The sequence below is a fragment of the Lepidothrix coronata genome, unplaced genomic scaffold, assembly GCF_001604755.1.
Source record: "Lepidothrix coronata isolate B3197 unplaced genomic scaffold, Lepidothrix_coronata-1.0 Scaffold11, whole genome shotgun sequence".
In the NCBI taxonomy this organism is placed as follows: Eukaryota; Metazoa; Chordata; class Aves; order Passeriformes; family Pipridae; genus Lepidothrix; species Lepidothrix coronata.
The window spans coordinates 4,044,428-4,059,370 of record NW_016690191.1 but is presented as its reverse complement, the minus strand read 5'-3'; the positions used below and the strand labels follow the sequence as shown (position 1 = coordinate 4,059,370).

At 42.6% G+C, this 14,943-nt stretch overlaps 1 protein-coding gene across 1 annotated transcript in view; it reads right to left on the bottom strand.

The window, feature by feature from the left end:
- The window catches only part of AGBL1 (ATP/GTP binding protein like 1), a 249,268-nt gene that overhangs the window by 217,861 nt on the left and 16,464 nt on the right, over positions 1-14,943 (bottom strand). Inside the window, exon 4 of the mRNA XM_017805280.1 lies at positions 6,918-6,955. Within this exon, the coding sequence (XP_017660769.1) occupies positions 6,918-6,955 (38 nt within the window). The remainder of the gene's footprint in view (positions 1-6,917; positions 6,956-14,943) is intronic.

Here is a 14,943-nt window from a genome sequence, read left to right as displayed (position 1 = left end):
GTTCTATAGTCAATAAACTAGTGAATATATGAAGGAGGAAGCATGCCAAGATCTCCAGAAGGCAGAATGGAAAAAGGAGGCCTCCCCACCTGTCTGTGTCTGTTGGTCTCTCCATCTAGGGATGCACCAGCATGGGTATCTATCTATATTTTGGCACAAATACAGATGGTGGAAATGAATCATACAGGTACAAGCAGCACTGCACAGATTTTTAGGCAGCAAGAACCCATCCCTCCTGGAGCGAGTATGTAGGATCTGTGTGGTAAGTGGCAAAATGTCCTATGTCTTTTGACCCTCTTACTGTTATTCTTTAGTTAGTCCCTTCCCTTCTCCCTGGGTATGGTCAGTGTCCAATGGAAAGGGAAGCTCTCCTCCCACACAGCTTTCAGAAGTGCCCAGGGATGGTGCTTCCTATTTTGAGTGAACTTAATGACTCCTATTGTGTGAGGCCATCAGTGGGAACTCAGCACCAAACCCAAAGAAAACTGTTTTGGCTAAAGACTGGGCTGGTAAGTGGGCAAAACTGCATTAAGAGCAAAAATCTGACTATACATCAACCACTTTATGCTATAAATATCTGCAGGCATCAGGGCCCATTGAGCTCTCCCTCTAGCACCTGCCTGTGTGGCAGTGACCTCCCCTCGAGTAGGGATGTCTCTCAAGGTTATCCCTCGAGGCTGAGAGATCCTTTACCTGACACAAGACATTGATGGGTTGGTAAGTGAAATTTTTTGCATGCATGTAACATTTAAGGTACATATAGTAAGCTCACGTGATAATATTTGTATCCCATACTAACCTTAAGTGTAGTAAATAGTAGAATATTGCCCTCCAATCCATCTGTACTCATTAAAACTAAACTAACTACTAGGTCAGATCTGCCTGAGCGATCTCTGACTCTTATCCTGTGACAGTCTGACTTCATAGTGTTATTCTGGCATCTCTGACAGGGGAGCACTGTCTTCACCACCATGCCCAAACCAGTCCCTAGCACGCTATTTTCTTTGCAAGAGTTTCAGTTCTGCCTGCTGAGGCTGGGCTAGGTGATAGGGAATGCTCAGTGTCTTCTTAGTTTCCCACACTTCTACAACTGCCTCTCCACTTGTGGCTTCCAAGGCAGGGCTGTTAATCAGTGAAGGTTTAAGCACTGCAGCACAGAACATGTGGCCTGGTTCACCTGTGCAATTAGCCAGAAATGCAGAAGCCTCAAGTGGTTAAAGATGCATCCAAATTACCAAGGGGATCACACTAAAGAAATCCCTGGTTTTGGCAGAATTCTCATTTTGTGTTAGGGGACAAGAGACAAGGACAGACTCTAAAGTCAGGTTTCCAGTTTAGTAGATGACTAAACTGACCACCAGTGTTCCTGTGGACATTTCTGAGCCATCCTGACAGTCCAGTCCCCTTTGAAGTGTCTGCCAAGAACACAGGGACCACTGGAAAACATGCAGCATATTTAATCACAAAACTGTATTACAGTCAACTTGAAATATGATGAGCAATGCACTGCTTACCAGGCAGAACAAAGAGATATTTATCTTTCCATCTATCGACTTGAATCTCTTTGTTGATGCCACTCAGCTGATTCATTATGCCAAGAACATACATTGCTATAGTTTGGAGATAAGAATGCTCTGCTAAATTAACCCTATGCCCCCTAAAGCAGTGAAAAGAATAAGAAAATCTCCAACTTCCCCACTCTGCTCTAGTGATTGCCTCTTGGGAATAAACGATGCAAGATATCTCCTAAAGCAAAGAGAATACAGCTATTTTATTCGGTCATTGAGAGGTCATTTTTTGCTAGAGAAAAGCACAAGGATCCTCTATAGAAATAAAATTGTCCCCATGGAGAAACAGTCACACACGAAGTGCTGGGATGAGTTCAGATACAGAAGGCTCTACAGTTTCAGCAAGAAGCTGGTATTAGCTCAATTCTTGTTGGAAGCCAGAAGACTGGGCTATACTTGTGCCCTATACATTTCAGAATCCAGGCATTTATTTAAACACTTAGACAAAGAACACTGGCACAAAACTAGAGAACACAGATAGGATTTTCTAGCAACTACAAATGCCATGTTTTGCTCCTAGACCAGGAATCAGCCACAAGCTTAGCTTCAATACAAGAACAGCTCATTCTTTGTACTCCAAAATATTTGTTTTAGTTCCAGGTGTTGTTCAGTTCAGTGGCAGTCATACAAACTGTATTGTGATATGGGGATTATTCTCTACTTTGCTTTCATTTCATTGTTAATGTTATTAAATGTTAAATTACATGTTAAATTACAGAAAAGCAAGCCAAACCCTTACGAACTAACCTCAGAAGGAAACTGATTTTCAAAAAAGTTTCCTTTTTCTCCTTTACTTTTCAGTTTCATAATCTCTTCTGTTTACAACTCATCGGAAAGCCACAAATCAAATATAAAAAATACCGTTGCACAAAATTTCCAGTGTGATTTTTCTGACTGAAGTGGTTTGAAAGAGTTCAAATAAGGATGCTAGAATTTGGAAGACTTCCTCAAATTCAGGCACTGAATTTTCTGAAGCCAGATCATCACTGGAGGCACAAACCGTGCCCATGTCAAGACAAAGCAGTAAGCAATCACTATTAAGGATGTCAACAGAGAATAATGCAACTCCTCAACACAGGTTTCATTATGCCCACCCTGAGGAGCAAAACAAGAGGAAGTTGCCATGTGTCAGGAGATGAAAACAACCCTTTTCTCTGGAGCATCAAGTTACTTTCAGTTTGGGATGTCTATGAATGAAGAGTCTTGGGGGATGGAATATGAAGGATATACAAAAATAATTTTCTTTCCCACAAAGTAGTTCTTCTCAAAGAGAAAAATCTTAAAAGTATATAGAATCGAGACTATCTGCATTCTGAAGTTCAGGAAGAAAGGAGAGACACAAAGCTTGTTTTAGAAGATTATTATGAATGGAACCGTTTGCAAAATTCAACTCTGATCACAATACTCTACAAGTTGTGATTGTGGATTTGAAGCCAGACTGATACTGGAGTTTGAATCCAGAGATGGATAATAAAGTCTTAAACTAATCATGAGAGATGGGTACCTGGCACATTATTAGGAAAATCACAGACATCGTGCTGTTGGCTACAGGAACTGGGATGGTTTAACAATAGGGTATTTTGACTCAAGATCAAAGACCTGCATCACTGGATCTGTTGTAAAGCATTATGAATTCAGATGTGGAGAGTGCAGGCCTTTCAGAAACCCTAATCTGCTTCTGTGCTAGAACATCGCTTTCTGTTCCTCAGAATTGCCTGCCCCTCCCTGATGCCAGCATAAAAGGAAAAGAAAGACACTGATTATTTTATCCCACCAGCCACAAGGCATAATCCTTATGCTTTGATAAAGAAAGGAGCTGGTGAAAGGTTAAATAAAGGTTAGTTGACGGAAGATGAGGAGGAAAGAGCAGGAAATGAGAGATGAAAGGCTGGTGGGGGGAGGCAAGAGGATAAAAACACAAAAGGAGGAAGGAAGAGATATAGAAAGAGAGGGGAAAGGCCATCAGCAATAACTGCTGTTAGCACACAGAATTGTCTTGATGAAATAAGCACGATCAGGAGGTCACCACAACCTGTCTTTTTAAATTGCTCATTACAATTTTACTAGGCAAGCATTGCACCGAGGGCCCTGCCCGTTTCTCCAGCCTTTTCCCTCAATATCTGCTCAGCAAATGCCTCTGAGACCAGCTCTTGCTAATTTCCTTAAAGACATGCGAGCTGGTAATTCTGGGAAGCACAGATAGTCGGGAATAACAAATACAACCAAAATTAGATTAAAATAACCTGCTGATAAACAAATTACTCACCCAAAATACATATTGGATTAGGCGTGGTGAGAGTGGGGATCCCTATAATCACATCGCCACCGTGTGGCTACTGGTCCATCACATCCCCTCCAGCCTGCTCACCCCAGGTATATGCTTGTCTGTGCTTAGATAGCAGGGGTCCAGTTTTATTCCACTCCCCCAAGACTGGGAATGGTTTTCCTGTTTTTTTCCAGGGCGGTGAGTTCACTGGAAGCAATAGAGGCCATGGGACTTGGAGGGCAATCCGCACCTCCTAGCACTGTTCAAACAAGTTCCAGCTGGGGTTTGTCCCCTCCATACCTCAGGACTGCTTAGTGATGAGCTCCCCAGGCCTCAGTACAGAGCTGAATCAAGATATGAAGATACACATACAGGGAAGAAGCAGAACAAAGCCAAAGGACACTGGAAAAAAAGTAGTATGTGCACACTGGGACAGAGAGAAACAACTCTGGGAGAGTTGCAGTGCCTCAGCCCTCCTCAGTTTATAGCTATCAGGATCTACCTCCTCATCCCACCCTGGGCTGTGGTAAGCATCTAGAAATTGAAGAAGGAAGGATGGGCAGGGGTAACACTGGAAAGCTCGACAGTAACGTTCAAGAGATGAATAAAAAACTCCTGATGCTCTCATGGCATTCAGCACCTTTATAGATATTTACCAAGCTACATGTTCAGCCTGTATAATAATGCAGTTCAGTGAGAGGGAGCTTCCATGGTGTACACACAACAGATATTATGAAAACAACAAGACAATGGAGGAACAACTTGCTATGAGCTGTTTGCTGTGTCCGTGTGGGCGTGGACATGGTGGGGAACATCAGCTGGGAAAGTAGCATGCAAGGATTGGTAAAGCACTCTGGGATGCTTGAAAAGAAATAAGTCAGGAGTGAGAGACTGGAGGGTGGTCAGGCAAGAAGTGCCTTCTCTGTTTCAGTAATCTGAGCTTCCACTGATAGAAAGATGCAGCACTGCCATTAGAAAGGACCTAAACTTCTACTCCTCCATTATTCACCATCTCTGTGGCTCTCACCATGTGACAATCACTACACACAGGGGAACAGCATAACAAGGTCACACTCTTCTTGCACTGGGTTTTCAAGCATTTCTTCCCTGCTGTGAATGAAGCACAAGTTTGTAGTGTCCCATCACTTATTTCTTTGGACAATCTTAAACTTTCCCCTCTGAAACGCAACAGCAACAATTTCCCAGGTACAGATTGAGTGGTAATTTTTTCTTACACCAATGTCTTTTTTCCAGGCATATCTTGCTTCTTGCAGTTATGCACCTGTTAAATGAGCATTTAGCATCAGCTTCTGTTAGGAAAGAGAAGCCAAACAGTTTCTAGCCAGCCTCTGGCTCTGCAGGTGGACAAAGCCTCAAGTAGAGCTTATGGAAGCCTGAGGAGATGAAGATGGATGTTTCTGAATCCATCAGGGAGACACACTGCCATCTGCCTGCTCCCTTAAAAACTGCCGTGTGCTTTGCCATTGCAGCTCTGCTAAAAGCAAGAGGGACACTGACCCTCCAACACAGCTCTGTGTACAACCATAACCCCCCTAATCACTTTGGGCTGAAGCACTCAAGGATAGCACAGCCCTACAGGGATACCCTCAAGAATGGCCATGTTCTTGTCCTATCCGTCTTACAGCCTTCAGCCCCAGCAAAATACAATCTCCCCACCATTTCCCAGCAAGCAGGTCACTGCAAGTTTCCAAAAAAAGCTCACAATAATCAATCTACCAATTCACTCTGTAGCACTTTCCAGTATTCCTGCTTCCCCTTCACTTTGTGTGCCATCTAAAATATGCTAAAAAGAGCTTCTCAGCTTTGCTGTATACAACTCTATCCCCTTTTTTCATAAGCAATTTTCAAGTGCTATAGCCTTCACCAGATTTGACTTTTAACTTTCCAAGAACCCCTGCACCATTCAAATGCTCTAAGGTCATGGCCACAAATAAGTTAATTGTGACTAAGCAAGCTGTCCTGGTGCAATCCTGAAAAAGAATTCATTGCTTTTCCAAGCATGGTGAATTTAGCTTAAAGAACCAGAGCTATTTCTCACACCTCCTGACCCACACCTCCCAAAAGACACAACTTGCTCATTTGTATGCAGATACCAGAGCAGTCTACTCCAAAAGCCTGGAGCTTCTCATGTCCTGAACCACTGGACAAGGAGAAAACTAAAAGACATTTTCTTGGCTACTCAGCATCAGACTGCAGAAGGCATCCAAATACACAGTTCAGGCTGACTGGTGGTCTGTAGTGTTCTATTTGGTTGCACAGTATCAGCACTATTTCCGAAATTCCAGTCCCACTGCTTTAAAAAAAATCAGCTGAAAATAGATGATGTGTTACCCTAAAATCAGTTTACCATTCGCAGCCAAACAACACTGCTGTTGTTTGTGTCCTTTTCTCCCTTTCCATGGAAACAGCAACTAACTGGGAAGGGTGTCACAAAATGACTTAGTCACCTGACTCGGTCAAGGTCTGCAACACCCCCGACCAGCTGGTGCAAATGTTAAGCACAGCCTCTCACAGCAGGGCTGTACCCCAGCAATCACCATCTCTCTGCCCTGCCTGCACATTATCAGACCTGACAAACTTACAAGGGAGAATAAGGTCATCTGTTTTGGACAACAGAAGTTTTCCAAGTCTCTGCCCATATCGTTGTAACTGGGCAAGTACAGTGGTACAACAGCACCACAGGACAGAAAGGTCCTGGCCCCACTTTCCTGTGATGCTGGATCAGAGCAATAAAGGGTTTTTCACTGGCTGGAGAAGTTGCCCATTTCTCCCACTGTACCATGCCCCGGGACAACCACTGCTCCCTAAATACTCACAATAAGGTCTGGTCTGGCTGCCTTATCAGATTGCTCCCTGGCACATAGGGTGCCATCTCCCACAGAGCTGGAGCTCCAGGAATCATAACTCACATAGGAAACTACTGGACTACTGTCTCTTTCCTTTGTATTTCTCTTTGGGACTGAGGAAAGAGGCAATATCAAGGGAGAATGAAGTTCAACAGGATCATTCTGTCTAGCAGCACAACACAGAAAGTCAGAAAGAATATGAAGAAAAAAGCTTACTTGATTTCAGTAGAGCTGCCAGAGTCCCAATGGCTGCCCTGGGGAAAGAAGAGAGAGAGAGAAATAATGTCAATTTATTCAATAATTTTTGTAACCTTCATCTTCACAGTCTTCTGGGCCAGGCTTCCCAGATGGTCTAAGCCAACAGCTTATGATGGACTTTGGCAGAACTGCAATGTTTTACACCAATAGAGTATCCAGTCTCTGGAGCTGACTCAGTTATTCTAAAAGACCATTAGCCCTCCAGCTTTACTGTAGTGCTGATTTGTAATGACCATTAAAATTTAAAGCAACACCCACACATCCAGAGTAATCTAACAAGTCTTTAAACTACTGCCCCAAAGCTTTTTCTTTGTACCAGAGACTCAGCACATGCCCACTCCAGACACAAGTGCATCAGCAGATGATAACTTTTATATCAAGCTGGGATATCAATGTCAGTGTTTCCAGCCAAATCCCACTCCTTTTTCTATTTTCCCAAAACAAGCTTCACCCTGCCCTCCCTCCCGACTTTAACTGAAAACAAAATTGAATTTCTTTTAATTGAAAAAATGTCTTTCATTGCAGGGGTATGTCAAGGGGCCCACTCAGAGGAGGACTTGTAAGAAAGATGCTAAAGCTCTATAGTAAGACTGCTCGCAGTGAGTAAGTAGCCACAGGGGAGAGACAGGAAGGTTTCTGTTGACTTTCTGTGTCATTTCAATGTACAAGTAAGCAAATTAACCTGCCTGAGCCAGCACAGCACTGGTTTGGGAGCTGGTCATTAACATTTCAGTTTGAAAAGCTGAACTGAGATATCATTGCTCCAAACATCTGGAGGCAAGTTCCTCCCTCATGTGGTAAAATCTCCATCCCAATATCACCACAGAAAACTTTCTTTTCCAGTCATGTTCTGCTGGAGCAAGAGGATCTGTGTTCTAACCTGGCTTACTGCTGTGAAGTTTCAAGTGCCCAGAGCCGATTAAATAAATACAGCTACAAAAACCTCCATGCCCAAGGATTCCTTAAAATGTAATCTCTTTACAAACCAATCCCCAAATAAAATCATATTAACTTCCATACTGAGCCAATTATCATTCTGCAGCAAATAAATAAATATTTTTTGTCATCAAGCTGCTGTTCATTGTGTGTCCTAACAGCAGCTGAGACTAAAAGATTCAAGAGAGCTGGTTGTTGCTGATGTTGGGTCAACATCTCTATCTAAAGTCATTCTTTCATTATGAATCTGTCAGAGTTAAACAACAGCTTTACAAACTGCAAAGGAAATGCACACAAATACAGACAGAATAGGAAATCAGTAGCTAAAAATCTCACCAGTGGAAGCAGAGTCATACTTTCACTGCTTCTTCAGCTCCACCTAAACAGCAATTATTCAGCTAATGGGAGGAATACTGTCATCCACCAGCTATTCAGCTTGCTCAGAAAAAAGATACTCAGTTTAAAGTCTGGGACAAAGTAAACAACTCTAAGCAAGTTAAAATTCCACCTAGACCATCTCCCAAAGCTCACACTCCAGTATGTGTCTTGTAAAAAGAGGCTGCATTAACATACCTACATTTTACAGGCTTAATGTGATGTCTCATTCACATGGCAGAACATCAGAGCAACAAAGGAAGACCAGAGTATCTCTTGCTCAGAGCAGAAGACTTCTCAGTATTTCCTCTAGGCATCTCCTTTATTTTGCATGTGCTTATGAGCATTGCTAAGAGTTTCAGTAGAGCTCCACCACTGTCATAAAGTCAACACTGCCAGGAATCCTCCCATCAGCCAATAAATCAGCAAATCTGGATCCTACAATACTTTTGGGGTGGTCTGTGAATCACACTGTATACAGACAACTTCATTCATCCTTAGAGGATCTTAGAACTCCCAGGCCATGTTCTCAGACAGTGTAATCTCCAATTCCTACTATCTTTGAGTCCAAAGTTTCCCCAGTTCCTCACCACACTTGCCCCAGAAGACCTAAACTCTTCATGGCCATACCAAAGTTGATCCTTCAATGGCCTTAAGCACCCCTGGTCACTTCTTTTCTCTGGGCTTTGAAGGAGCTGATCTACTCCAAGTCAAGGGATAAGAGCTACTCGTGGTTTTGATGTGACCTGGTAGAACACGTGTGCAACTTGTAAAGCTGAGAAACCCAAAACTATCATAAAAATGTAAGTAAATCCATGTAGAGGGTCTGTGGGGTGGAAAATTCAGACATATCCTGAAAAAAATTTAAAAAATTAAAGGTGATGTCGCACAGATCCCAACACCACATCTCAGCAGAAACAGGAATTTTCATGATTACCATCTGCTTCTGAAGTGACATTACAGACCTGCAGCTGCAGCTAAATGGATTTCCCACATCCCAAGCTAACAGCCTAAACACATCCTCCTCTCAGACCATGCCTGTACATAGTACTGCAATAAAATAAAGCAGAACCAAACTGGCATGTTTCATCTCTTCAGGTACTGCAATCCATCACAAGGGGTTTGGCATAGGCAGGATGAAGCATTCTGCAGGTCCTACAGCACCTGTTCTACTGTTAGTCATAAGTGCAGACCCAATAGGCTGACCTCAGTGATATGCATTGCTTCAGAACAGATTTTAAAAGAAAAAATAAAAGTCATTAGGGTAAACTCCAAAACAGATAAAACAGATTTAAGGGATAAAATAGACTTACCAAGAGTGGATCAAGCCTGCCTAACTTGGTATCTTTCTCTGATAAGATAAAATATTTTTACTAGACAAGAGAGATATGGTAAATCTAATTTATCTGTACTTCAATAAAGCATTTGATATGGTGCCACACTGAAAATTGTTAGGCCAGCTGGAGAACATTCTTAGTGTAAGAATTACAACATGGGCAAGGAACTGGTTAAAGAGGCAATGACAGGAGTTGTGCTGAAAGAGGAATTATTAGTCTAGAGGGAAGTTATGTGTGGAAGTCCTCAAGGATCTTTTGAGACTGATCTTATTTCATCTTTTCATTAATGACCTTGGCACAAAAAGTCAGAGTATACTAACAAAATCTGCTGACCGTGTGAAGTCAGGAGCTGCTGCCAATAGCAGGGAGTTCAGAATATCTTTCAGGAGTAACAAGATGTTCTTGAATTCTGAAGCAATAGAAATGTGATGAAATGTAATAGTCAAAGTGCAAGGTTAAGCATTTAGGGTTTAATAAGAATTACTGTTATGAGCAGGGGCTCATAATTTGGAAATGGGTAGAAGGATACCCTGGATATATGAGCCCATTAAAGGATGAGGACAAGCATGACCAGAAGGGTGACAACCATGAAAAGAACAGATCAGGTCTCAGGACAGCCACTGCCAGTGGAGAAGGAGAAGCATGAATGTTCTCATACAAGGCTTCACCTGTGTGCAGCACTCAGAAGGAACCGTGCAGAAATGTGCCAAGGAAATCATTGTGGTAACGGAGACGTAACTCATGAGGAGGTTTAAAGATCACAGTTTAGTCACCTTAGCAAAATTATAGTCAAGAGACAACTGGATTTTCCTCCACAGACACAGTGGGTGGTGGAGAAGTAAACACTGAGGAAGACAGAGAGGAGACATAGGCTGAAGAACAAATTTGGCATAAGGACGAATGGATATAAAATGGCCATGAATACTTTCAACTGGAAATGAAAGGATGGGTTTTAAGCACTGGAAAATGAAGGTCTGAAATATCCTCTTGGCAACAATGGGACAAACAACCTAATGACTTTGAAAAGACAGTCTGGATTCCTTATAATGAGACTGCTAGGCCCCATTGCCAGTGAGGAAAGGGTCTGAAAAAAGTGACCCAGGAATGACTGTAGTTCTATATCCCTACATTTTAACCATAGATATAACGGCAGTGAAATAAGAAACAGGAATTCCAAGTGCAAAGTTAATTAGATAGCTCAGAAAACAGCAGCTGCACCAGCTTAAGCTGGAAGTCCAAACAGTCCAATGTCCTGTGGCCAACAGTGACCAAGGAGGTCTTGCGTACAAGACCACAGCAGAAACACAGTGCTAGAACTTGCAGAACAGACTCAAACTCCGGCAAGTCACAGTCCAGTGATACATAAACTAGCAATGGTACCTCTGGGAGAGGTTTTAGGTCTTAGTTGGTTTTTTTTCCAAATATTTGCCTGGAAACTTTTAAACTTATGCAAATTCTTAGCATTCATAATTATCCTGGGAAAGGAATTCGTACCTACACTGTGTAGAGACTTAGCTACCTGCATTTGTTTTAGTTTTGGACTTTCAGTCAGCATTGTCATTTACACATTAAGCCAGCTGTCAGCAAGTATCCCCAGATTATTACCTACTGTTGATGCTGAATTAATTCAAACATACAAAACACCATATGGGAAACAAATAGTAAGTCATAGGAGAGGATGAAAAATAGGCTTACACTGAAAGAAGCAGCAAGACCATTGAAGCATTAATAGGTTTAGAGCAAACCAGGCAAATGGTGTTTGTAATAATATCAGCACCCCTTAGCACCATATGGCAAACCAACAGCATCTTTTCTGGCATCAGAAGATATAATGAGATGAGTAAGCCTGGGACAGGAAGACAGAGACAGGAGTTCATAAATTGTGCACAAGAGCAAGGATGGGGTGGGGGGAAGATGGGAACACGAGAAAAAGTTTAAGAGCACAAGAAAGATGACTTGATGAGCCATATGCCAGACCAGAGAATTTGATAGCATGCCCAGTGCAAATCTCTGCATTTGTCTCGAGAAGGAATGGAGGGAAGACAGAGGGGATGGGGGGGGATTAAATCATTAAAAAACCTGCCAAATCTGTCCAGATGTCTTCCTCTGATTTTCTGTTTTCTGTGGTAATAGGTTAGCAAAATCTAAGCTGTTTTGTCAAGTCCTATGTCTCAAAGGAGACTGACTTATATATTAAAAAAAAAAAAAAAGAATTATGTATAAATAAAGTTGCCCTGTCTTATAAGGCATAATAATAAATGCTGCTCCATAATCAGAAAACATTAAAAACTCCCTGTAGTAGCAGTCGAGACAGCCACTCTGAAGAATGGAAATCTTTGAAGTGTTTCCAAGTCAGCAGCTTGGATATCTGGGCAGGAGTACAACTAGCAGACAGATAGACAAATGCAACTTCCAGATCCTGTGCTTAGGAACCAGCAGCAACAACAAAGAAAAACTCCATGTCCCAAGCCAAAGCACAATTGGATTAGCCAGTAAAACCAGGCTGTTAAAAAGCCTGGACAAAGGAGTCCTATGCCTAGGTCACCCTGTTGGATCCGAGCTGCCAGGACATTTTCTGCTGGAAATCACTGCAGACAGAGGAGCCTGAAAGCCAGAATCTCTTTGGTTTTCTTCTGCTCCCCAATCTCAGCTCACAGGTTGTAGCACAAGGCAGTATGATGGACAATGATGTGCCTCTGTTTCTGTCTCTCTTGAAGATAAAAGAAGGACTCCTGAAAATGAAAAACCTCACTACAGAAGAAATGCATGGTTGACTACATGAAAGGATTTCAAGATTCATAGGACACAGGGTGCTCACATGTTCAGGACTAGCTTGGATCTATGGATAGGGAACAGAAGTGCCAAAAACTGAACAAAGAAATGAACCAAAAGGGCTCTACAGATCAGTCCCCAAGTAATTGAATCATCCTTCCTTCTCCTGCAAAATTGTGTCTTCTACATGCTAAAACACAGAACACCCTCTTCAAATTATTGAATGAAAGCTAATGACTTGGTGCTTCGTTAAATACCTCTTCAGCCTGATGCCTGATCTAATTCCTTAAAGCAATCACACCTGGATGATAAAGACACAGATCACTTTTTTATAGAAATGTAATGTATGTTACTCAGCTTCTTTTGCCCTTCAACCTGCTATTTCACATATACTTACTTGTTGCTGTCATGTTTATTTATACCACAAGAAACATGGGGCAGGGACCCTGCAATTTATATTTGTACAGCATCTACACAGTGGAACCCTGAATCAGGGCTCAAGGTATCACAGCTTACAGGCTTAAAGCCCCCAAGCTTCTACAGCCCCTGTCTCTGGGAGGAATTAAGTGTCCTTGAGTGTGCACATTATCTGGCTGCATTTTGCCTCCAACCCCATGGGACTTGTACTTAACTACCAGAGTTTATACAGTCACAGAGCCACTCGCTCTAAATTTCACATTCACGTTCAACAACCGAGAGACATTTAGAAATAACACGTAGGCACCATGGCAATGGGTGCTCTATAAATCCTACCAGAAAGCAGATCTCATCCGAGGCAGATGCCTTGAATGGTCATTTCCCTCGTGGCCCAGAAATACAGATCTTAAATACGCAGGCACTTGCACAGTGATTTGTTTTAAAAACTTAAAACCAGCAGCTTCACAAGTCTTGGAAATACGGGTGGGCAAAAGCTGCTTATGCTGCCAGCATCTTCATGGCACTGCTAGTCTAGGACTTATACAAAACCACCCATCACCATGCCCACTTTAATTCCAGCTTGTTAGCTAGGCATTAAAACTTACACTAAAGGCAGTTTGCTTTCAGTCTGCAATGTCCCACCCACTGCCAACAGGTGGAGTTCAGAAATCCAGCTGTTGCACACAGATGTGCTTTCAATGTAATGCTGAAGGGAATAAAAATCACACACTCTTTCTACTGGATTCTTCAAGTCCAGTGACCAGCATCTGTCAGTTCCCAGGTTCAGTTCAAAGCCTTCAACGTAGCATCTTCCAAACTTTGCTGCCTGCCCTGGAGCCTGCTAGGTTAAAATCAGTGAAAAGGTATAGCTTTCCAGCCTCTTTCATCTCTGCCTCCTAGAAAGAAGAGTGACTCCAGGCTTATCCTCCAGGCATCCTTACAAGTATCCTTTCTCTTGGGTACAAAAAATACAGAAGGAGAGACAGCTGTATCCTAAAAAGTCAACCTATTCTTTACAGCTCTAAATTAAATTAGCTTCAAAGTAGTAACACAGAAGAACAAGGTACATGAAATACATTCAAATCCTTGCCAAAAAAATGCCCAGGCATTTCTTACAGCACAGTGCAGAGCTGGCACTGCCTCCCCAGGCAGAAGCTATACCTCAGAAGATTATGTCAGCTCCCTCTCTAAGGTCAGATGTCACCAATATGGCTGAGGCAGGCTGTGACAGCTTGTCATTCATGTCAAGATGAAGGGGCTGGAAGGATCAAAATCAGACAGAATTCTTAAACAATTCATCACCCAGGCAGTTCCAGGCTGACAGTGTGAGAATCCAGGTCTCCCACCCAAGGGAAACATGTAGGGGAACTGGGAAAGGGGCTGAATGCTATCCTTGATTGATTAAGAGTGGTGAGGACACTCATTGAGGCCACATCTTCTAACAAGCACCAGCAGAGCTCTACAGATCATCTCATATGCAGTTAAAGTGTGTCAGTGAATGAGGTTAAATCCCTTTTCTTTCCCCGGGCAGCTGTGTTCCACTCCCAACCCAGTTACTACTCAGTTCAGAAAGAGCCTGGTGGTCTGTTGGCTCACTCCTTAGCTGTAATTTTTTTTGTAGCTCATCAGTTCTCCATTCCCAGCAGCTTTTGCTCTGGAGACCACAGGATTGACATGAATGTTGTGCTCACTGGAGAGCACATACTCCAAGCATGGGGGAAGAGACCCAGCCCCACTTTGTTCAGCCTCAGATTTTCTGAATGCTGTGTACACCCAGAGTAAGGGCAGAGAGAGGGACACAATGCACATACCCTGCTTAGGGCATGATGAAGTCAAGTGGCACTTTTTGGTGACATACCAGGGAACCCTGGGCTCAAATCTCAGCAGGGCAACTGTGACTTCTTTCATTAAGAATAATTGAACTGCAGGTGCTTTGCCATTGGGGAGTCTCTGATGGTGAACTATAAAGGGAAGGTAGAGCTTGGAGGTACCCAGGAGTTTATGATGCCAGAAAATAACCACATATAATAAGCACATATACCACATTGCTTGCAAACCTCTGCAAGATTTTTATTTTATGGATACTATCAATTATTGGCAGTGAAATACTTAAGGGCAGCTTCTGTTACTGACAGTCCAGGCAGTGA